Source organism: Triturus cristatus, chromosome 4_2 (assembly GCF_964204655.1).
Source record: "Triturus cristatus chromosome 4_2, aTriCri1.1, whole genome shotgun sequence".
Classification (NCBI taxonomy): Eukaryota; Metazoa; Chordata; class Amphibia; order Caudata; family Salamandridae; genus Triturus; species Triturus cristatus.
Genome location: NC_140586.1, coordinates 569,864,185 through 569,888,376, shown reverse-complemented (window position 1 = coordinate 569,888,376; position 24,192 = coordinate 569,864,185). Strand labels below are relative to the sequence as shown.

General features: G+C 45.3%; 1 protein-coding gene across 1 annotated transcript in view; it reads right to left on the bottom strand.

Annotated features, from left to right (window-relative positions):
* The window catches only part of SLC25A24 (solute carrier family 25 member 24), a 267,768-nt gene that overhangs the window by 108,624 nt on the left and 134,952 nt on the right, over positions 1 to 24,192 (bottom strand). Inside the window, exons 5-6 of the mRNA XM_085602241.1 lie at positions 23,512 to 23,670; positions 5,067 to 5,216 (exon numbers count right to left, since the gene is read on the bottom strand). Coding sequence (XP_085458367.1) covers positions 5,067 to 5,216; positions 23,512 to 23,670 — 309 coding nt within the window. The remainder of the gene's footprint in view (positions 1 to 5,066; positions 5,217 to 23,511; positions 23,671 to 24,192) is intronic.

Here is a 24,192-nt window from a genome sequence, read left to right as displayed (position 1 = left end):
CGTGTACGGGCCTGAAATAGAAAGGCAAGGGGTATGTAGCCGGAGACTGTTGACACTCAGAATTGGAGAATGCACTCACCCATTGAGTGCGCTTACCGGAAAAGGCACCGTGTCAAGAATGGGAGGCAGCAGCAAGCTGGGTAATCAAGGTAGTACCGCCGCGGTAGAGGAACGGGTAATGCCTGCAATGCAAACAGCTCGGGGGTTGCGGGTGCTACACAAACCTATGGGCTCTGTGGTAAAAGGGCTGCCAGATATGACATAACCCGCATGCGCAGTTCAGCCTGAGTGCAAGGAAGAAATGGGCGGCCATATTGGAAGGGATTAGTGCGTAAGGGTGGTAGATGGTCCAAGGTGATGGAAGGGTATATTGAACCACGGTGCGGGGGCGCGCAATAGCAAGGACCGAAGTGAATGGAATATAGAGGCAAGTGGAGGTGAGCATACTAGTGATATGGAGTAAAACGGTGAATTTGGAATGGGGAGAATACTGAGAGCAGTTAAATAACGAGAGTGGAGTAATATATGGTTGGAAAAGGAGTAATGATACGAGTGGCTAAGACATTAAAAATATTAGAATATGGCAAGATAAGAAAAACGGAAAAGGGAATAGATGGTTTAAGGCTTACTAGTCAAAAATAGTCTAATGCGAGAGAACAAGTGAGTTCAAAAGTAATCCGACACTAAGAGAGGTTTGGAAGCTGCCACCTGTTATAGGTCACTTTAAATGTGGTGGATGCAGTGTTTGACACCTTACTACGGACACGAAAAAATTTGTGCATGCAAACATTGATGTCAGCCTATCTCATTTCTCCAACTGTAACACTTTCAATGTTATTTATGCTATTCTTTGCCCATGCAACCTAATATATGTTGGTCAAACAACATAAAAAAATCAGAATCCGGATTTGCCAGGACAGAAGCAGGGTTCGTTGCAAAACAGCAAATGCACCACTTGAACATTTTACTGCTATGAACCACACTGAAGATGAGATAAGGTGGCAAGTGATCACAGTGATTCATCAACACCCCAGATGCAGTAACGTTGCGGGCATCCTCAACAAAGAGGAGCTAAAATGGATCATAAGAACGGACAGTCTCCACACTGGACTAAATCGCTTGGAGGATTGGTCCAATTTGCTTTAATCCTACTTGCTGTACTGCCCATTTCAGAATCTCTGTTCTGTTTATACCATTTATTGTCCTTATGAATTGGTGCCGTGCTCAATCCTGTTACTCTCTAATTGAGCCATTATCTACCGTCTGCATAACTTAAATATCTATGCACCTGTGGATTGTTCTTTTTGTTTTATATTAATCCCTGTACACTCACTTATTCTCTCGCATTAGACTACTTTTGACTAGTAAGCCTTAAACCATCTATATCCTTTTCCGCTTTTCTTATCTTGCCATATTCTAATATCTTTAATGTCTTAACCACTCGGATCATTACTCCTTTTCCAGCCATATATTACTCCACTCTCGTTATTTAACTGCTCTCAGTATTCTCCCCCTTCCAAATTCACTGTTTTACTCCATATCACTAGTATGCTCACCTCAACTTGCCTCTATATTCCATTCACTTCGGTCCTTGCTATTGCGCGCCCCCGCACCGTGGTTCAATATACCCTTCCATCACCTTGGACCATCTACCACCCTTACACACTACTCCCTTCCAATATGGCCACCCGTTTCTTCCTTGTACTCAGGCTGAACTGCGCATGCGGATTACGTCATATGCAGCTGCCCTTTAAACACAGAGCCTGTAGGTTCATGTAGCACTCGCAACCTTCGAGGTGTTTGGATTGCAGGCATTACCCGTTCTTCTACGGCGGCGGTACTACCTTGATTACCCGGCTTGCTGCTGCCTCCCATTCTTGACACGGTGCCTTTTCAGGTAAGCGCACTCAATGGGTGAGTGCATTCTCCAATTTTGAGCATCAACAGGCTCCCACTACATACCCCTTCCCTTTCTATGTCAGGCCCGTACATGCTATTACTCCATTTTGGTTGTTCCCAGCCGGGAACGTCTCTTATTCCTCTACCAATGCAGAATTGAAATTTCTCATCTCCAGTAAGCTTCATACCACGCTACATCATTCTTTCCGTAATTCTAGCCAACGTATTGCCATTAACACTTGTCCCTTCATCCCCAGGCTGCCCGCCCTACCGCTGCCCTTATTATCCGGGGTTACCGAGGCCCTTGTCGCCTACCCCACCAGTAAGTCCTCACTTTCATGTCCTACCTCTACAGCCCCTGCTAAGCGCAATTAATGCACTGAGCCACTTTCACCGACCCTCGCATTGCCTGCATGATCGACTCACTTGCGTAACTTTACACTCTGCTATACTCCGCGAGTCACATAAATCTTTTTTTCGGCTATCTTCACGGCTCCTGCCTGGCCTTAGCTACACAGCTATTCCCAAGCTCTCTTCGTACAGGGTCACTTCACCAACCTTCCCGTAATCACCCATATTGCCTGCATGCATGCCCTTATCCGGAATCACGTGCACTATCCACACACTACTGTGTGTACCACTTGCGCCGGTCATCCTTTCTTACATATTTTTTATCAGGCCAGACCATCCAGCATTCATCCTTTATGCTCACTCCACCTTGCCCCGCGCTTATTACATAATGTCAGCATACGTTTTGCGATAAAGACCTATCGGGGATCATTTGCCAATCCCTAATTTCTGGCACCCCATATCACGATAGCCAGATATTAATCATCTTAACCATGTACCCTTGCTATATTACTCCTTATCTGCTTCTCCCTTAACCCTTTTGCTTCCCCTTTTTTCCAACCCTTCCCCATCCCCTCCCTTTCTTTTACACTTATCCAGGCAAATTCCCAGGTACTTGTTTTACCGCTTAGTTCTGATGAGATCCCTATACCGCAAGTGGGATTGAAACGTCGTCGACACATACATCTTCAACTCTATTTGTATCCTACTGTGGAGTATGAGATGTAACTCTGATTGTGGCTTTCTGCTTGCCTGCATCTTCACAAATTGGAAAGTCACTTTTTAAGCCACTTGCCTGTGTTAAGGAAATCGGCCGATTTCCCTTTACCCGGTCACATCCTGCTCACTCACCTTTTTTTTGTATATTATCCTTGCGTTGAACTCAATTGTTAATTAAAACCGTATTTTGCATCGACACAATTGTAATTCCAATTTTTGATTACTGAATTGTGATATTGTACTTATCCAACTTGTATGGGACCACTGTTCGCTTTAGCATACGTCCACCCTTGGTCCCCTCAGACTTTTAGGCTCTCCTTGTTCCTTTTTTGAACATGTATTAAAGGCCTGCAGGGAAACGTAATATTTCTTTTTCCCAGCGAGAGCATGCTTTACCTTTTACTCCTTTGACCAGCACCGTGCAGTGCCAGTGTCTACTCATTCATGTAACCCCCGTGTGGCATTCTCAGCTAAGTGATGACTGTGGAGAACGGCGGGGTGTGGCCACTGCTGTGCGTTTACATTGTTTAAGCTTTCAATGATGAATGCTATTAGCACCTACGGCAGACCTTCCGTTTCCCTACAGAGAGACCCAGGGGAAAGTTGGACGAAAGCTGAAGCTCTCTAAAGACGGCCGGGTAGTGTTAATGTCCGCTACGACTCTCGCAGCACTCCAGCTTCTTCCCTCAACCACTCCTGCTCCAGAGTGAGGTCACACACGAAGTGCCTGGTACAAGTTTGGATTAGGGGGGAAAGCGGCGGCGGCTGCAGTGCTGCCTAAAGCGTGTGTGCAATGTGCTATCAGGAGTGGAGCAGACTACGCGCTGAAAACATTTCTGGGGAAAGGGAGTACCTGGGAGAGGGCATGCCGTCAGTTGCTATTTTTAATGATGCCCAACCCTGAAAGTGCTGGTCACGGTTTCTCCCACCAAATGTTTATTTTTAAATGAATACGGAGTTATAGCGCAGCATCTCAAGGGAGCAGTAACAGTACCTCACCATGTAATACACTGTTGCCCAGGACCGGCACTGGGCATGAGCAGTGAGGGCCGCGGCCCTGGGCCCTGCAGTCTGCCTCCAACTTGGGGCCTCACACAAATGCGACAAAGTCAGGGCACGGCATGAAAGGTGCCACGTTGCAAGTGCGCAACCTTAAGGGGCCCCCTCCCCTGGCCTCACTGCTATGGTGTAACGAGGCAAACTGGGGGTGGGGAGGCAGTCCCAGTTGCAAGAAGACACATTCCTCAGCTTTGCCCTGCAGTTAGGCCTCCTCTCCCCACCCACACAGAGGCACAGCGGGAGGACTATTGCCCGGCTGCTTAGCTCCCTGGCAGTCTTAACCCTCTGGAGATAAGCAGTCCTCACACCTTCAGCCCTTTATGAGCTGTTAAGCTTATAGGTAGCTGAGAGGGAGGGGCTGCAGGGGCATCTAATGAGATGCAGACAGCCCTGAATGGGTCAAGTCAATGCAAATTACAGGGGTCTCGCACATTGCCCTTCTGTCCAGGGCCCTAAAAATCATAGAACTGGCCCTGCTGTTGCGTGCACATTTTAAGCTTAAAAGAAAGCTCTGATGGGGTAACGCTGCACCTACGAAAGAAATACAGTGTGCATGCAAAAACCCTCCAGCCGCCATTAACTGTACCTATAAGCCCTGCAAAATGTAGCACTGCCTGGCAGTACGGAGATTCTCCCTGAGCATCCCAGTTTCTGAAGCTGAATTCGTGAAAGCTGAAACTTGTGGCATACGGAAAACAGAAACTGGACCAGCTCGATGGAGCAGAGGGATCCCACAGCCTCAAAATAAAGTGAGATAATTAGGTGCAATGCATTACGGCTGGATGCCGTGATGGGTGGAAAAGAAAGTGGCTCCAGGATGACTGATTTGTTCCATTTCAACACCGTTATCCCACGGTTAACATTGCGTGAATTTATACAGATTATCGCATGTATACATAAGGTTTAGAGAAGTCATTTATGTAGAACAATTGATGGACAGCTGCTTATAAGCACTCACAACTTGCAACTGACTAATGGAGGATAAGTGAAGAAAATATAGTTCAGACAAACATTTTTGGTATGTTTTAATTGGATATTACCTGTTCGTAAGCCCAAAATTTCATGGCAGTTTCCGGTGCAATTTTGATAACATTCACACCATTTCCTCTCCAAAGAGAACGGATTCCTCCTTCCTTGATCATCTTCTTAAAGCCATTAGCTAAAGTGAGGTCTGATTTAGCACCATGAACCTAAACAAAAGCCAGAAGAGCACAAATTAATACTTAGCAGGACAAAAGCCATCTTGACTGTATATGTTCCATTTATTTTCAGAAGCTCCTCAACACAGATGTTAGTGAGATGCTTTAATCCCTGCCCGACAGAAGCAACATCTCAAAGCATTAGCCGAATCTCGAGCTTTGTCTCTTGGTGTGCCTCATTTCAGGAACAAGTTAAACCCACGGCTTCCCCATCTCATTTCGCTCATCTATACTGGTACTGAAGGGGACTTACTCCCCAACAACCATGTTGTACAGTTCCTTACCTTCGTCCATCTATCACAGATAAACGTACGCAAAGTGATTTATTTATTTTTGCAAAATGCCAGATATATAGCTAATCCTCCACCTTAAACTGTGGATGAGTGAACTGGTCATTTTTGCTTTGACAATAAAATTGTTACCAAAATGCTGTCTTTTTAAATTACATTAGCGAAATGTTTTATTTATGAAATTCGTGAGAGGAAATGTACAAAAATGATTTGCAAGGGAAATACGTCTGCAAAAATAACAACCACGAAAGTCAAATATTACGTTTAGACATTTGCTGCGCTATAGTACCTGCCAAAAGCTGCTTTAGCCTTTAAACCAATTGTCATTAGTTAGCAGAAAGTTATAAAATGTATCCAATAATTTGCCAACAAGCCTGTATTTTATTTGCCATACTTTTCGTTCTAAATAATGTTGGGCAAGGTAAATAACTTTTTTTTCTAACGCTATTTTCCCCTCAGGAAAATATCAGAACGATATGCAAAATAGTTCAACTTTTTACATAGAGATTTTCACTATATTTGGAGGGAATAAAACAATTTCTTAAAATAAGTAAAAACAGATGTATAGATTTTGCATGCTTTTTTTCATTTATTTTCCTTGACATAAATACTGTAGAATATCCAAATAAATAAACATGCCAACGTTTTTCTTTTAAGGTTTCGCCTAGGCAGCGCTTGCGCGGTCTCTTCGAGACATGCTGTATTGAGGTACAAAATAGAGGCTCCGCCCAATTCCCGCCCATCTTTTCAATCCGCTCCAGTTACTGCCCTTTCTAAATGGTTGCTTTTGATACATTAATAGGCTTACTAGTCCCTCCTTAGTACCTCCCTGTCTTCTGTTGTATCCTCCCATGAGAATTGCCCCCGTTACATGTGTTGTAACCCGTGACCCTACTTCGAGAGCTTCAAGAGAACTCTTTTTCCTTTGTTGGCGTGTCTCTGCTATAAAGTGTTGTTTATTTAGCTTCGACAGCTGTTTTCTCCTAATGTCGCTGTGCCGTCCCTTCAACAACACCGCTTACCACTCCAAGATCTGTTTTTTTGGTTTAGTTTAAATTATAATTCTTATGCTTCATCTCCCTGTGCACCCTCTCCCCAACCCCTCATTCCTTCCACAACAGTACGAGCGTGCCCCCACCACCCCAACAAGATCACTGCGATCACTGATTTTGTGTTTTCAATGAGATTTGTAAATTTACGCTAGCTGCAATCGCTGGCTTTTTTCTATTGCATCTGTGCCATTTATACACCACAGGTAGAGGGGACAATAAGTAATTGCCAAAAATGTAAAAATATTTACAAAATATTGAGCGGACACAGAGGCTTGAACACGATCCCAGCTCCTGAGTCAGCAGCTGGCAGGGAGGTTACAGTGGCAACAGGCTCACTGCTTGGATGTGAACTCTTTCCCCACCCCCTATCCCTCCACAACACTACTTGCCTGCCCCACCACCACAAGATCGCTGCTTCGTTCATGTAAAATGTTACAATCTATTTGAACTAAAGCCCACCCTCTCTGGGTGTTCAACTCATTTTGCGGACATACTGTTGTACCATGAGCTCCCCCCCCCCAGGTATTGAAGCACTTAATGTTGATTTGGATTATTGTGCAGGCTCCCTTTATTACTATGGCGGAAATGCTTGTTGTTATTTTCTTTAAGTTGCGTTCTAGCCCGCAGCACGCATCTCCTAGAACGCAACTTACAGAAAATAACAAGCAATTCCACCATAGTAATAATACAAAACGGGTGTTGCTTCGCCCCACCCAGTGTTGTTTTGTCTTTGCCCCGTGTTGCTTTGCCTAACCCTGCCTGACCACTGTGTGTCGGTAGCAGTTTTGGGATGGTAGCATTTAACTCTTGATTAAAATAGTCAGGCTGTTAGTGCATCCTTAACAACAATGTACTTTCCATGAGGTGGGTGTTAAAATTGGTTACTTATTAGCCTTCTTCGACGCGAACACAGCAACCATAAGCAAGAGAAAATGGCCCATGAGCGATCTGGCATCTGGGCGGTAGTTACATATCTGGTGTTCAGCAGCATCACAGTAATGTCACAAATATAATGTCTTCTAAATCTCTGCAGTAGGAGAGATGCATTTAAGATGGGCAGCGGGCTTCCTCCAGGAAGATTACCTCTCCCACGAGCAGGAAAAAACAAAGGCTGCCAGTGGTCTGGGTTATGTGTCTGGGCAAATTGATCAGCTGCTAATCAGCAGAATCCCTGATTCCCATAAGTATCCCCAACACACACCATGACGCTCATGTCTTATTGGCAGTTATAGCAGTTGAATGGTAGGGCACTCTGAAAATCTGTCTAAGGAACAAACCAACATGCTAAAGACCATTCCTGTAGTTTGGTTTTACCACCCAATAACCCCATGGAAATTTTTCATGTTCGGGACTATCGTACATACACATAGTTAAAATGCGAAGTGAGTCAAGGTTTGTGCAGTCTGCCATGCAGCTTCTAGAATGAAATGTGCACCCAAGCCCTGTCCAAGTGGATGCTGTCTGGAGTATCGCAGGGTACGGTGCGGAGAGGTTGCCTGGTAGCGGCCATGGTCTCGTCTAGAGTATGTGATGGTCTGCGCTCACGTTTTAAAGCAGCAGCCATGCTTTTACTACTATTTAGCGATAGACATCAGGAGCTGATGAAGTGCCATCGCTTCACAAGACACTAATGCGTTTGCGGAACCATTTAAAAGACAATTTTTGGACGAGAGGTGGGCCTGACTAAGGAACCAAAACCTGCTGCAATTAATCATAAGTAGCTGTGGTATGAAATAAATGGCGTGCCCGCCACTATGGGGATCGGCTGCACTCACTGGAGCCTCTTGATCAGTAAAGTACCCGTTGCCACGCCTTGCCCCTCTCTTGTGCCACACCACCACTGCTGTTGACTTGACTGTCTCTTCCTGGCAAGAGTGACACAGGGATAAAAACAAACATCGCACCTTCCAACACACGACATTGCCAACTATGAATGCGTCTTTTGTGTAATGTAACTGGAACGCATTTAAAGCGCTCCAATACCTTTGAGTCGAGTCCGTGCTATAAAACTGCAAAAAACAAAAACCCAACCTCCTTCCTGTTGCTTCTGACCCGGCCATTGCTTGCCGCCCCCCACTTCTCTCCACCCTTATGCTATAATGTTAATGGTGCACTACACTTCTTCCACTTCCTGATTGTAGAGAAACAGTTTCAGAGGCAGTTTGCAAGGGTTTTCTCAAAATAGGGTTGCGCGTCATGCAGCTTTAGGTTTCTCTGGGAACTCTATATTTGCCAGACGAAAACCAGGCAAAAAGGTGAAGCCTTTTCGTCTGTAATTGGCGTGGTCATGAAACCTCCACGGATGACACGTCTTTCCAAAGACAGCGTTGGCATTCCTTGATTGGGATGTATGTGAAGGGCTGTGTGAGAGGTAGGTGGGACATCTGCATTTGTGGAATTGATGAACGCAGGGGGAGCTTGTTTCTTTAAACATCTAAATTTATTTATATCTGTAATCGTAATCTTGGCAGCAACAGAATATCTCGGTGCTTGTTTCATTTGCAGTGAACACAGAGCAGGCTGCTGTAAGCAGTGCAATTGAAGGAATATGCTACTTACCAGTATGCATCTGTTCTTGGCATGTAGAGCTGCAGATCTACACACTATGCATAGATCGCCATCTGGTGTTGGGCCCGGATGTTTGCACTTGTTTTTGTCTTGGAAAGTCTTTGGAAGTCACGAGGTATGTGACTCCTCCTTTGGATCATAGTGCGCATGGGCATCGGCTCCATACTCAGATTGTTTTTCGCCAGCAGGGAAATGATGGAGCTTTGTAAGAAACAGGAAGGATGCCCATGTATGGTGTATCTAAGTAAGATAATACTGGAACAGGTAATGGTAGCCGGGGAGGCGAGTGGGCGTGTGTAGATCTGCAGCTCTACATGCCAAGAACAGATGCATACTGGTAAGTAGCATATTCCGTTCGAGGCATATGAGCTGCAGATTACACACTAAGCATAGATTGTATAGCAGTATCCCCTCCTAGCGGCGACCACCGGTATCTGTTGCAGTAGTTTGAAATAGTGTTTTGAGTACAGCCTGGCCCACACTAGCTTGTTGTTTAGTTTGCACATCGACACAATAGTGTTTTGTGAATGTGTGCGGTGTAGACCATGTAGCTGCTCTGCAGATATCATCTAAAGGAATGTTTCCTAAAAATGCCATTGAAGCCCCTATCTTTCATTTAGAGTGGGCTTTAGGAGGAACGCTAATGTACGTTTTGCTTTGTGGTAACAAATTTGTATGCATTTGACAATCCACCTAGCTATCCCAGATTTTGATATGGGGTTGCCCTTGTGTGGTGGTGAGATAGACACAAATAGTTGTTTGGTGTTACGAAAAGGTTGTGTTCTCTCTATGTAGTACAGCAGTGCTCTTTTTACATCTAAGGTGTGAAGAGCTCTTTCTGCGACGGTTTGTGGCTGCGAGAAGAATACAGGCAGCTCCACAGATTGATTGAGGTGGAAGGGAGAAATGACTTTAGGGAGGAATTTAGGATTAGTACGGAGAACAACCTTATTATAATGCATTTGCAGAAAGGGTTCCTGAATAGTTAGTGCTTGTAGTTCGCTTACTCTTCGTAGAGAAGTAATAGCTACTAGGAAAGCAGTTTTCCATGTTAAGAATTGTAGCTCACATTTATGTAGAGGTTCAAATGACGGCCCCATTAGCCTTGTGAGAACGATGTTTAAATTCCACACAGGTGAAGGTGGTACTCTGGGGGGAATTATTCTTTTGAGTCCTTCCATAAAAGCCATTATGGCAGGTACTCTGAAAAGTGATAGATGTTGTCTATTTTGTAGATATGCTGCTATGGCAGCAAGATGCAGTCTGATAGACGTGTAGGCTAAGTTGCATCTTTGGAGGTGTAGTAAGTAGCTTATGATGTGTTGGATAGACACATCTAGGGGATCAGTGTTGTTGTTATGGCAGTATATTACAAATCTTTTCCACTTGGCTGCATAGCATGCTCTAGTGGTAGGCCGTCTAGCTTCTTTGATGACGTTCATACAGTCAGGAGGAAGGTTGAGGTAACCGAATTCTAGGACTTCAGGAGCCAGATCGCTAAGTTGAGCTGAGCTGGGTCTGGGTGTTGTATCTCTCCATGGTTCTGGGTTAGGAGGTGTGGAGAGAGGTGTAATTTTTGGTGCGGAACTACAGAGTTCCAGCAATGTGGTGTACCATAGTTGTATTGCCCAAGTTGGAGCAACTAGGATGAGCGTTAAGGAGTGTTGCTGTAGTTTGCGCACCACTAGTGGAATTAGTGGGAGAGGCGGAAAAGCATATGCAAATCTGCCTGACCAGTTCATCCATATCGCATTGCCTTTGGACAATGGGTGAGGATACCTGGCGGCAAAGTTTGGGCATTTGGCGTTTTCGTGGGGGGCGAAGAAGTCTATCTGATGTTGCCCCCACATGTGAAAAAACAGTTGAAGAACTTGTGGATGAAGTTACCACTAGTGGATTTGACGGCTCAACAAATCGGTTATCGTGTTTTGGACTCCTGGGACATGATGGGCTAGGAGAAAAATGTTCTGAGGTATAGCCTACCTCTATATGCTCTGTGCGAGCTGAGAGAGCTGCAGAGAGTGTGTCCCGCCTTGTTTTTGTATAGAATACATGGCTGTCATGTTGTCGGTGCGGACTAAGACAGCTTTGCCTGAAATGTGTTTTTGGAATGCTTTCAAGGCTAAGAATATGGCTAGTAGCTCCAGGTGGTTGATGTGGAGTAACTTTTGCTGAGGTGTCCACCTGCCCTGCATGGTGTGATGAAGTAGGTGAGCTCCCCAGCCGGAGAGCGATGCGTCCGCTGTAATGACTATTTGAGGAACCGGCTCAAGGAACGGTCGCCCTTTGGAAAGGTTCTTGGTGTTCCACCACTGCAGAGAGTGATGGGTACGACCGTCTACCAACACCAGATCTGTTAGCTGACCTTGAGCCTGGCTCCATTGGTATGCTAAGCACTCTTGGAGAGGACGCATCTGGAGTCTTGAATGAGGCACTATGAATATGCAAGAGGCCATCATCCCTATGAGTTGCATGAACACTCGAGCTGGAAGAGTGTGCTGCGGTTGGAATCTGGTGAGAAGAGCTTGTATGCTCGCTATCCTGGCAGGACTGGGATAGGCTAGTGCCCTTGAGGTGTTTATTGTGGCACCGAGGTATTGTTGTGTGTGGGACGGTTGCAGCTGGGACTTGGCGTGGTTTATTGTGAACCCCAGGTCGTGAAGTTGTTGAATAGTGGCGTGAGTGTGTTGTACACACTGATTGTATGAGCTGGCTTTTATGAGCCAGTCGTCTAGATATGGAAAGACATGGATGTGTTGTCTTCTTAGGTGTGCTGCCACCACCGTTAGGCACTTGGTAAACACTCTTGGTGCTGTGGTGACTCCGAATGGGAGTACTTTGAATTGATAGTGCTGACCGTCCACTACGAATCTGAGATATTTTCTGTGAGCACTGCGAATGGGAATGAGCAAATAGGCGTCCTTGAGGTCTAGAGTAGCAAGGAAGTCGCCCTGGGAAATCAGAGGGAGGACCTGCTGAAGTGTGACCATGTGGAAGTGGTCTGAGTGTATGTATAGGTTTAGTGGTCTGAGGTCTAAAATAGGCCTTAGAGATCCGTCCTTCTTTGGTATGAGAAAATAGGGGGAGTAAACTCCCTTGTTTTGTTGGTGCTGGGGAACTGGTTCTATTGCACTTTTTTGTAGGAGGGAGATTACCTCCTGCTTTAGCAGTAACAGATGTTCTTGTGACATTGGACGGTGTTTGGGCGGTATGGTTGGGGGGGTAGATGTTAGTTCGAGACAGTAGCCAGATTGAATTATTTGGTGCACCCACCTGTCTGACCGGAGGTTTGCCCAGGCAGGGAGGAATTGGTGGAGTCTTCCCCCGACTGGAGTGGAATAGTCTGGGGGAAGTGGAGGGAAGTCATGGGGTGGGGGTGGAGGCAGAGTGGGAGTTGTTTTTGCCTCTGCCTTTGCTGTTGTCCCCCCTGTAACCCCACCCCTTTGGTAACCTCTAGTAAAGGTGGATTGGGTGGGAGCCTTGTAAGAGGTGGAGGGGCTATCAGAGGAGTAGCCTCTATGGGTGCTTCTTAAGGATGAGCGACGAAAGGACCGTCTGGGAGCTTGCAACTGCAAGGCTCCCATAGATTTGGCCGTGTCTGTATCCTTTTTCATTTTCTCAAGTGATACGTCCACACTGGGGCCAAATAGGTGTTGCTCATCAAAAGGCTGATTGAGTATAGAACTCTGGACTTCGGGTTTAAAACCTGAGATGTGTAACCAGGCATGCCTGCGCAAAAGGACACTGGTGTTTATTGCCCTTGAGGCGGGATCTGCTACATCTAAGGCACAACGGATGTGGGTGTTAGTGATGGTTTTACCCTCTTGTATGAGTTCATTGACCCTGTTTTTATACCTGTCAGGGAGGTGCTGCATTATGGACTCAAGCTCATCATAATGTGCCCTGTCATACCTGGCTAACAGAGCTTGGGTATTAGCAATGCGCCAATTGTTTGCTGCCTGTGACGCTGTGCGTTTGCCAGAGGCGTCCAGGAATTTTGATTCCTTATCTGGTGGTGGTGCGTCAACTGATGTTTGGGAATTTGCTCTCTTCCTTGCATTAGAGACTACCAAGGAGTCTAGTGGTGCGGGGCCTTTAATGTAAACTGGATCAGCAGGAGCAGCCTTATACTTTTTTTCTATTCTCGGGTTGATGACTCGAGCTCTGACTGGGTCTTTAAGATCTCTGGTGCATGCTTAATGACCCACTTAAGGATGGGCAAAATTGAGGTGAACCTTTGTGTGGTATCGAAAGTGTCCATGAGAAAATCTTCCTCTACTGGGTCTGCATTAAGGGCAATCCCGTGGTATTGGGCAGCTCTGTGAAGGAGCTGGTTGAAACCGATATTGTCCTCTGGAGGGGAAGGCCGGGAGGGATAGATGTCATCTTGTGGGGTGTAAGGGACGTCTGGGACACTATAATCATCCCAGGGGTTTGGGGAGCCAGTAGGGGTAGGGTCCCAAGCGGTTGATCGTCCGCACCTCCCCCTGCATCATCTGAGGTGTTATCATCATCATCATCTACTGGGGTAGGTGATGTTGTAGGTGAGCGGTGTGGTGGGGAGGAGGAGGAAGGGGAAGAGGCGGAAGAGGCGAAGGGATCCTTAATGGAGAGGTAGCAAAGTCTCTTTTTTGGTGGTGGTGCAGGCGCAGGCGTTTCCAGGGGTCTTTTCTCGATGCAAAGCATTAAATGACCAGTCTTAGGATCCTTCACAAGAGTCTTGAGTAGGATCTGGACGAAAACAGTTCCTCTGTGGGAGGCAGATCCTTCGGAGTCGAGGGCTCCGGTGACATAAGCTTTTTCGGCGTCGACTCTGTAGCGGTTCTAGGTTTGGAACCGTGTAGTTTTGTAGTGTCTTTGTCCAATGGAACCTGTGGTAGTTTTTTCGGTTCCGAGGTCTTTGGCTTCGAGGAATCGGGGCCTTTTGGTGGGCACTTTTTTGTCGGCTCCAAAGGTGTTGTCGGTGCCGAGGAACCAGTGCTAGCCTTCGACGCCAAGTGCTTCGATGTCGAAGCAGCAGTCGGCGTGGATGAGGACGAGGACGTCTTCTTCTTCGGTGCCCGAGTACGTTTCTCGGCACCGAGGGTAGGATGACTTGAGGCAGAGTCACCTAAAGGCTTAATAGGCTTCTTTACCGGGCCCGAAGGCGGGGCATGGGAAGCAGTGTCTCAGTGTGCACCTGGGCCCGAAGGTGAAGGTGATACCGAAGCCTTTTTAGGTCTCGCCTTGCTATCGCATAAGTGATCGCAAAGCAAGACTATTGTAAGGGGTTTTTAAAAGTGCTCCCAAAATGGCATGGCTAGCACGCGCACAATCACGCGCATCGTGCCGCCATGCAATCCGTTTGGCATCGCACTTCAAAGGGTCCGCTCCCCCGCCTGGAATGCGCTCCCCCGCCAAGCGCGCGCGCCACGCTCCGCCGGGCTTGTCTTGTTAATTAAAGCTTGTTTGTCTTGCAACTGTACAAGTGTGAACTCTGCACTTTTCGTCATTGCTAGCTCGTCTGTACTTTTTTTCCCAGTGACTTCTTGCTCATGTCTGCATTGTGTACTGCCGTGTGCTTTGATTTCCACTGGTGCTGCTACATTCCAACAATGGGGTGAATAATTCAGGCCAGGAGGCCCCTGCAACTTGTTTTCCTTGCTTGCATTCCGTCACTTGGCGTCTTTGCTACCCACAACCATCTGCGGTTTGGAATCCGCGCTCTGACTGGCAACAATGCTCGAATGGCCATGCTAATGGTGTTCTCACTTGTACAATGTTCTAGTGAGAAGCCTGGAGACAGCCGTCCATCACAGACAAGTCACAGGGCGGTGTGATCCTCGGCACAACCCTCGGACCGGTGCGGCGCAGAGGGGAGGCGAGTGCTTCAACACCCGCCGGGACGGCGTCTACTTGCAGGGACACACAAACACACACACACACCGGGGAGCTGTGCAAACATCCAAACCACAGAACGTGCTGTACGCACTTGAGGTGATTGTCGACACTGAACAATCTATCTCAGCCTATTTTAAATATAGAGTGAATGGGGCACATGCCTGGCTGCTGAGACTTCTGATCCTCTGCACCCCAGCCCTTTCTCTCAGAGACAGAGCAGCATGTGCAGTATCGGCCCTTCACATGCCCCAGACATTATTACCCTTGTTTTAGTGGTCCTGCGGACTGCCGTGTGCTGAGGATCAAAAGCGCTCTGCCCTAAAATGAATGCCGTGGTTGGGGATTTGGGCACAATTAGGCTGAGAGAGCAGAGGTGTGCCAACATCTCTGGAAGGTCAACACAGTGTGTCAGTTGCTGGCAGCTGCTAGCTTCCTCTGCTCTCGCACTCGGTGGGAGAAGCAACAAGCATTTGCAATGCAATAGGTCTCGCATTTATGCGAGTTTGAGCTATTGACATTGCAAGTTACAATGCCTTTTATTTATGTTTTAAAAACGAAAACAAAAATAAAAGGCACTGTCATTTGCAATGTCAATAGCTCAAACTCGCGTAAATGCGAGACCTATTGCATTGCAAAGGCTTGTTTGATAGAGTCAGGGGGGGTTTGGGTCGGGGTCGACGTCTGTACTCACGGCCCTTTGAGCTGGAGTAATGTCTTCGACATCGGAATCATCTGCTTCGGAGGCACTGATGATGGCTTCTTCGACCCGACCTTGCTCCGGAACATAGACGCCCTCTTGGAAGATGTCGTCGGGGATCGAAGATGACGAGCGCGCCATTGTTCTTCGAGCTCGTCGGTCCCGGATAGTCTTCTTGGAGCGGAAGGAGGCACAAGCTGGACAGTCTCTGGCCTCATGCTCCGGTGAGAGACAGAGATTGCACACCTCATGTAGGTCGGTGTGGGGAAACTTCGACCCACATCGAGGACACTTTTTGAATGGCGTCCTTTCCATGAGCCGGAGATCAGGCCCAGGTAGGCCCGAAGGCCTTCGTCGAGGACCGGAATTGAAGACTTCGAAGTTGAAGGGTCGCGTGGATTGGGAAAACACGATCAAAACAATACCGTTGAGAAGGGAAGGATTGCGCGTCGAAAGAGAAAATCGTTAAAGGTTCGGAACTGGAAAGCGAGAACACATCCGAGCCCGATGGCGGAAAAAAACAATCTGAGGATGGAGCCGATGCCCATGTGCACTATGATCCAAAGGAGGAGTCACATACCTCGTGACTTCCAAAGACTTTCCAAGACAAAAACAAGTGCAAACATCTGGGCCCAACACCAGATGGCGATCTATGCATAGTGTGTAATCTGCAGCTCATATGCCTCGAACACATTATTTCTACTTCCCTGCCCCTCATTTATATAATCAGCCGCAGTCAGCCCCAGCATAATCACATTACAAAATAAGCAAGCACTTGCAATACAATAGGTCTTGCATTTGCGAGAGTTTGAGCTATCGGCATTGTAAATGACAATGCCTTTCATTTATGTGTTTTGAAAACCTGCAAGTGGTGCGTAATAACCCTTTGTACTTCTAGTCATTGCTTACAAGAAGCAAGGCTGGCAGTAACTGCGCCTCTTTTACTGCAAGCCTTGCTTCTTATAAGCAAGGACTAGAAGTACAAGTGTGTGTTTACGCACCGCTTGACGGTTTTCAAAACACTACAGATAATGTCATCTTCTCTGTGTGCTTTTTAGGTCTCGGCTAGCGATGGCTGCGCTTGCGCAGTCTCGCTCGCGAGAGATAATGACTTGGGAGAAGAGGGGCTTGAACCCGCCCCTCTTTTACCCTGTTCTCCATTGGCTGGCCTAGTAAATGCTGGCCAGCCATTGGAGAAGAGGTCCCGTCACTCCAATCATGCCCCGTCCTTTTCGGATCGGGGGGCGTGTTTTTTGCGAAAAGTCTCAGGGAGGAGACAACAGCAAAACACGCCCCCGAATCCGAAAAGGACGCTGCGTTTCTCCGAGGCAGTTCTTCTCTGCCTCGGAGAAAGGCGGTGGTGTGCCTGTTGCTCTGCCTTGTTTTTTTTTAGGGCCAAACCTCGCGTTCTCTGCTATCTTCGCTTCGACTCGTGACTGTAGCGAGTAGTTCGAGAGCGCTCGCAAGATTAACGCGAGCGAAGCCAGAAGCGAATCAGATAGGCGTTAAGTATATTTTATAAGTGGCTAGACAAGTGTGGTGAACTTTGATTGGTTGGGCAGTCTCGTCCTGTGATTGGTTGTAAGACTTCTTGGAACTGCAAGTTGTTTATTGCCTTTGAGGTGTTGGACAGTTCCCTGGCTTGGAATTGGCAGGGGCGGTGATCGCATGCCTGTTATAAATGGTTCTTTTGGGTTCTGGTGAATACCGATATCCCTGACAGTGTTTTTAGCTACTGCAGGTCTCGCCGTCTTCCTTTAGAGGGGTCCACAGAGATTAACACCAGTGTAGGCAGTCAGAGAGAACAGGCCCCCACGCTAGTTAACCTCCGACCAGGACAGTTCTGGGGCAGTTGGGAGAACTCGCGTAAGAGACGCTGTCTGAGGCCAGCAGAAACTCTGATTGGTCACCTACAAGTTAGCCCCGCCTTACCGACAGTCTGATTTGTTTATGCAGCGCAATTCTCATCCGAGAGCCACCCGGACTCTTCCGCATCACTTCCCATGGTCCCTCCCTGCCGCTGCTCCTGATCACTGCTGCTTCAAGCCCGGCATAGGCCCCCTCCCCAAGCTCGTAGTTGCCGCTGTGTGCCTCCCCAGTACGTAGATCCCAGGCCCGTCTTCTGTGGTCCTCGCCTCACAGTCTTTCTTTCGTAAGGCCTACTTTGCCTGTTTCCGCTGCTTTTGCGGTGAGTGCAAATATCTGTCTGGTATCCTCTATCCAGATACAGTTCAGTTACTTGCTGCGGCACTGTGGTTTGCAATTGATATTTTGTGTGCTTTTGCAAAGTTGTGTGTCAGTTTAATCATTTTGAAACGGGGCAAACAAATAACAAATCTTATTTGCGGTGGGTTTCCTGTATAGACTTTTTTTATTGACTGAATACCTTTAAGATGACTCTGGTCATCTGGTTTCCAGTGTTGGCTTGTATTTAACCGTCAGAATTCAAGGCGAAGTCCTGTTCACTTCAGTTGAACTGCATGCATTCCAATATGTTGGAAAAGATAAGTAAAGTTGGAAGGGAACATTGAGGGAACTTAATTTAACAATTAACTTGTTTGTAAGTAGATGAACATATAAGCGTTGTAAGCGACAAGAAGATAAATTGTTTCACTGTCACATGCTCCGCAGTTGCGGTCTTTGATGCGTTAAGCAAACGTCCGCTTTGTTCAGGTTTTGTTTTCCTCCCAATAAGCTCATTAGTGGTAGCCTGAGCTTTTCTTTGTTACGGGCTAATAAATGGAGTATTATCGTTAAGTGACTTGCTGCACATAAATGCTTGTAACTTTGTATTCTTATCAATGTTATTATTGTTTTTCCTTTGTCAGCCATTATAATTTTGCTAATCTCGTCACAGGTGCTGGAAGGTTTGTGGAAGCCTCTGTGTGTGTGTGTGGCTCTGTGTGTGTGTGGCTCTGTGTGTGTGTGGCTCTGTGTGTGTGTGTGTGTGTGTGTGTGTGTGTGGCTCTGTGTGTGTGTGTGTGGGAGGCTCTGTGTGTGTGTGTGTGGGAGGCTCTGTGTGTGTGTGTGTGTGGGAGGCTCTGTGTGTGTGGGAGGCTCTGTGTGTGTGTGTGTGGGAGGCTCTGTGTGTGTGTGTGGGAGGCTGTGTGTGTGTGTGTGTGTGTGTGTGGGAGGCTCTGTGTGTGTGTGTGTGTGTGTGGGAGGCTCTGTGTGTGTGGGAGGCTGTGTGTGTGTGTGTGTGTGTGTGTGTGTGTGTGTGTGTGTGGGAGGCTCTGTGTGTGTGTGTGGGAGGCTCTGTGTGTGTGTGTGTGTGTGTGTGTGTGTGTGTGGCTCCGTGTGTGTGGGAGGCTCTGTGTGTGTGGGTGGCTCTGTGTGGGGGTAACTGTGTAGGTTGCTCTATGTGAGTGGCTCTGTATGTGTGGGTGGCTCTGTGTGGGTGACTCTGTGTGTGTGGCTCTGTGTGTGGGTGCAAATGCAATAGGTCTTGCATTGGAGAGTGATTAAGCTATTGACATTGTAAATAACAATGCTGTTTCTTTAAATGTTTTAAAAACAAAAACATACAAGAATGTCATGAGCAATGCCAACAGCTCTAACTTTAACAATGCCGAGACCATTGCATTGTAAATGCTTGTTTGAAATAGTGGCTGGACATGAGGGTTGACCTTCAATTGCACCTGATATTACTCCTATGCCCAGTTATTCTAGTACATAATTTATGCGTAGTCACTCTCACCTATTTCAGGTGACAGGGGAAGATTATCAAATAGATGACGTTCTCAGAATTGCAATTGGTGTATTTCAATAGCTGACGTTCTCAGAATTGCAAGTGGTGTATTTCAAGAGAAGCCAGAAATGTTTAGACCAAGGTTAATTTCTTTAATAGTTTCTGCAAATTTGCACATACTCCACGTGGGAAATGTCCTATAACTCAGGGTATTCCCCGTAGTGTGCTGGGAGCCTTAGGAGGACATTAATAAGGAGTAGAATGTGTGCACACATGCTAGTTTATCCTGTTCAAGTCATGAAAAGGTGCCCAAAAAGGCCCTTGTGGTTATTATTGCGTGCCTTTTTCCTTGCTCTATTGATAATCTTCAACTCACTTTAAAAACTATTTCAAAGAGTTAAGTCTGTTTTTCAATATCCCCTTTGTTCAGTTTCATCTGAACCTCAAAAATTGGCCAAAGGGGAGATTCTCTCAGAGACCATGAATTGAAACCATAAAAAGTCCAAAAACACCATTTCATTGTTGATGGTAGTGTGTGGATTTAAGGTGTGGGTTTTATCCTTTAAGCCATGCAAGGCTGATGTTAGTGGGCCAGTACAGATGATGAAGATGTCATTAATGTATCTTCGCCACATGAGCTGATGTTTTCTGAAAGGGTTTGAGGCCGGGTAAATAGATGAACTCTCATATTGGTGGACATACAAACAGGCTAAGCTTGGGGTAAAAGAACTGCCCATTGCAGTACCAGGAATTTGATGGTAGATAGTTCTTTCAAACTAAAAAGCAGACTTAGCAAGCGCTAGTCTCATACAGGCTATGGCAAATAGCATAGGTGTCATGTGTTGTCAATTACTCTCAGTTAGTAAGTTCTCAATAACACAGTGGGTCTCCTCCCTCCTAGGAAATGCTGGTTTACAAGTACTCAATGTCGAGACTGAACATGAATTCTGAACCTGCATTCTTAATCCGATTTAATAAATTATTGATATCCTTAGGAAATGAGGGCATGTTGGTGACTAGTTGTCTTAGGAACCTATAACGGAGCCTGCATAAAGGTTCCAAAATTGACCTTATCGCAGAGACAATGGGCCATCTAGTAGGGGGACGTCTGGGTTTGAAAACTTTGGTCAAAGTGTAAAAGTAAGTTATTCTTAGCTACTTTGCTATTAAGAAACCAACTTCCTTCTTTGTTACCTACCCTTCTGAGTCCTCAAACAAAGTTTTTGTAATGTTGTACAAAGTTTTATTTGGAATCCCTTTACGTTAACTGTTAATTCTGTGGGCCATTTATCAGCCGCACACATTCATCACTATAGTCTTCAGACCTCCAAATGACTTTTGTGCCCCTTTGTCCGCTGGTTTTAGGATAATTTAATCATTGTTTCAAAGTTAATCCAAGGATGTATGGTCTACTCTGGACTAATTTACGTGGATCCTCAGGTCTAAGAATGGTATGTTACATTATTTTAATTTAATATAGAGCACAAATCGCCCCGGTAGAGGTTTCCAACCTTCTCCGGCAAAAAATAGAGATCAGTTAAAACAAACGTCTCAAGCATTTTTCTAAATTTATTATAATCCATAAAGAGATGGCGGTGAAGAGGTCAATTATTCTAGTATAAAGGGGCCAAGTAGGAAAAAGCTCTGCCTCCACAACTTGTCAGTCGAATATTGGGTACAATAGCAGAGCTTTGTCCATAGAGCTTACATTTCAAGCAGGGGAGTAGTGTCCGAATTTCTGCTGCAGGTAACTAGGATATTTACTCATAAAGGATTTGTATATCAGGCTGCACATTTTGAAAATGCTTCTTTGCCTTACTGGTAACCAGTGTAGACGTTTCAACTGTGGTATAGAAGCAGAGCTTGAAGGGAGGTTACAGACAAGCCTAGCTGCAGTGATTGGTACCACTTGTAATTTGGACATTGGTGTCTCATTTGCGGAAGCCAATACAGCATTGACATAGTCTAGTCTGCTAATTATCAGTGCCTGAACTAATATTTTTCTAGCTGAAATGGGAAGGCTTTCCTCAATAGGCGCATTGTATAGAAGCAAGTGTCCGTGGTAGATAAAACTTGTTCTTTCATGGATAGAGCTTGGTCTATTTTTACTCCAAGATTCTTAACTACCTGTCTAGGGGTAGGAATAGCACAAAATTTTGGCGGCCACCAATCGTCTGGCCAAAGCTGTTAGACCTTACCAAAAGCATGATCTCTTTTTTTCCACATTCAGCTGTAAGCAATTGGTTGTCATCCACACCAAGATCGCTATCATTCCCTTAGCAAAGCGGTCTTAAGCTTTGCCCAGATCTTTGTCAAAAGAGATGAACAGCTGCGTATCATCAACATGTGATATTATTTCAAATATATATATATTGGGGCATCACCTGATGTTTGGAGTCTCTCATTACTAAATAAGGCACCACGACGGACTACAGTAACCACCATGCAGTTCACCCAAATTCACAAGCGGAAGTAACACACCTGCATCATGGAGGAGGAGTCAAGAGACTGCTTCATAGGGAGTGGTCTCCGAATCAAACCCAGGACAATCTTATTATCCGTGAGATCGGCACTGATGACGGACAATGAGGCTAGAAACGCGTCTGCCTGAACATTTCACGCTATGCAAGGACTGCGCTTTGAATTCTCTAAATTAAATTCTTTGTTTGTGCCCGGAGCTGTGTCCCGCTTGCTTGATTCTCAAGGTGAGCACTTGGTGTGGAGATATATATATATATATATATATATTATATATATATATATATATATATATATTAAATAAGGTAGGGCTCAGACAAAATCCCTGCAGAACACCCTTGTCAATCCACAAGGTACAGGATTTAAATGGGCCAAGAGAGATAGTTTGAGTTCCATTTCCAAAATAATCTTAGAACCACTCAAGAGCTGTCCATGTTCATGCAGTCTTCGTAGCAGCCTAGTATGAAATACAGTATCAAAAGCTGCGGACGAGTCTAGCAGCACTAACATGGTTCTGACTAGGTAGGGTCTAGAATTTTGTGCACCTCAAGTTAGGCTGCAAATTGTTTACTTATTAGGCTGCCTAATTACTTTCCTAAGAGAGGCAGAAATTTATATGGGTCGATAATTGGAAAGGTTTTTGGGATCCACAATGGCTTTCTTTTGAATGCGTAAAACCTCTGCTGACTTCCACGCTAAGGGAATTTTTCTGGTTCCCACTGTTAAGTTAAACAGTGACAGAATAGCGGGTGCAAGCTGGTTAGAAAGTAAGGAAATAATCCTTGGTGGACATGGATCCAGAGGAGAGCCGATTTAGCCTTTTCAAAGGCCTTCTAGCTCACTAATTGTCAACCAGCTGATTGTCCTTGGTCTTACTCTGTGTCGCTGTGTCTTCGGTCCACTGGGCATGTGTTTAAAAAAGGACATTCTTGTGTATGTTTGGCAAAAACAGCATGGTGAAACTCACTTTGGCCAAAAAAAAGTTAAGTGTCGCAAAAGGATAGGTTCCCCCTGTATAGTCCCATACCTCTACCTCTTAGATTAGACTCATCCTCACTACTCCACTCATCAGAACGTAATGATTACTTCTGTGGAGTTAGTCTCCTTCTAAGGTTTAGTGTTTGCTTCTGTGTGGATTGCTGGTCGTAGTACTACAACGTACAAGTATGTGGCTAGAAATTCTTTAAATTGATACATGTTTTTTATTTCCTCAAATCTTGTTGTGTGCATTGTGATCAGGACTGAGGTTTTGAGATTATTTTCACTAGCAAGGATCAGGAAAAACATCACATTCAAAACAATAAGCCAATGCCAAACTAGAACTGACCAAGGAAATAAACTTAAAGCCTTTCCATCAGTAGATTAACTCCCCTTGCCACTTACCACTGCAGACTTTCTCTTCCCAGATTCTCATTCGAGCCACTTGTTAACTCAATACAAGTTCTTTTTCAGTCAAACTGACACTCCGTTATATTTTCTACTTTAGAACGTACATGTGGGTTACCCCAAGGTAACATTTTCACATTTGTTCTTGCTGTTACAATCACTTCATTAGTTGTGGTCTAAAAGATCTTTTAGAATACATGCTAAACAGCATTTTTTAGCTTGAGCCAATTTGACCGTGGTTACGTACCTGCATCATAACTTTGAGACGATCTAAAGGAGCTGTTCCCGTGCGTGACACAGCACCAGCCATTGCACCAGCTAACAATTGCCTCCACCACATGCCAGTCTTCTTTTCTTCTTCCGTGAACTCATCTGGAATTGTTAAACTATCACCAATATCTAACACCTGCTCAAATATAAAATAATATTGTAATTGCAATATTTATATTTTACATTTTAATATTTGTGCTTTGATGAGATATTTAATGTAAATGTTCAAGGTTCTCTTTTCTTTTGAGACCCAACATTTGATACATTTTAAGTTACCATGTTAAAATCTTATTCAGAGCATACTTTGTAATATGTGTCTTCAAAGAGTATAATAATCAAAAACTGAAAAAAATGAGGCACTCTAACGGGAGTTAATAATTTATTATCAAAGTAGAATATTCAGTGACAGACCCTTCAAATTATTTAACATGAACGCACTAGATCATTTAAAATATTCATCCATTACAAAACCCAAATTGGTGCTCTTATTTTATTCTACTAGACTCATCTACCACACTAAATGTGCATATATATGTTTCATAATACAGTGCAATTGCTTCACCAGTTCTCTCTATCTTTCCAATATGTACATGAAATAGGTAAACAAACTAGAAAACAAATTTATAAAACATTGGTACTACAACATACTTAATGATAA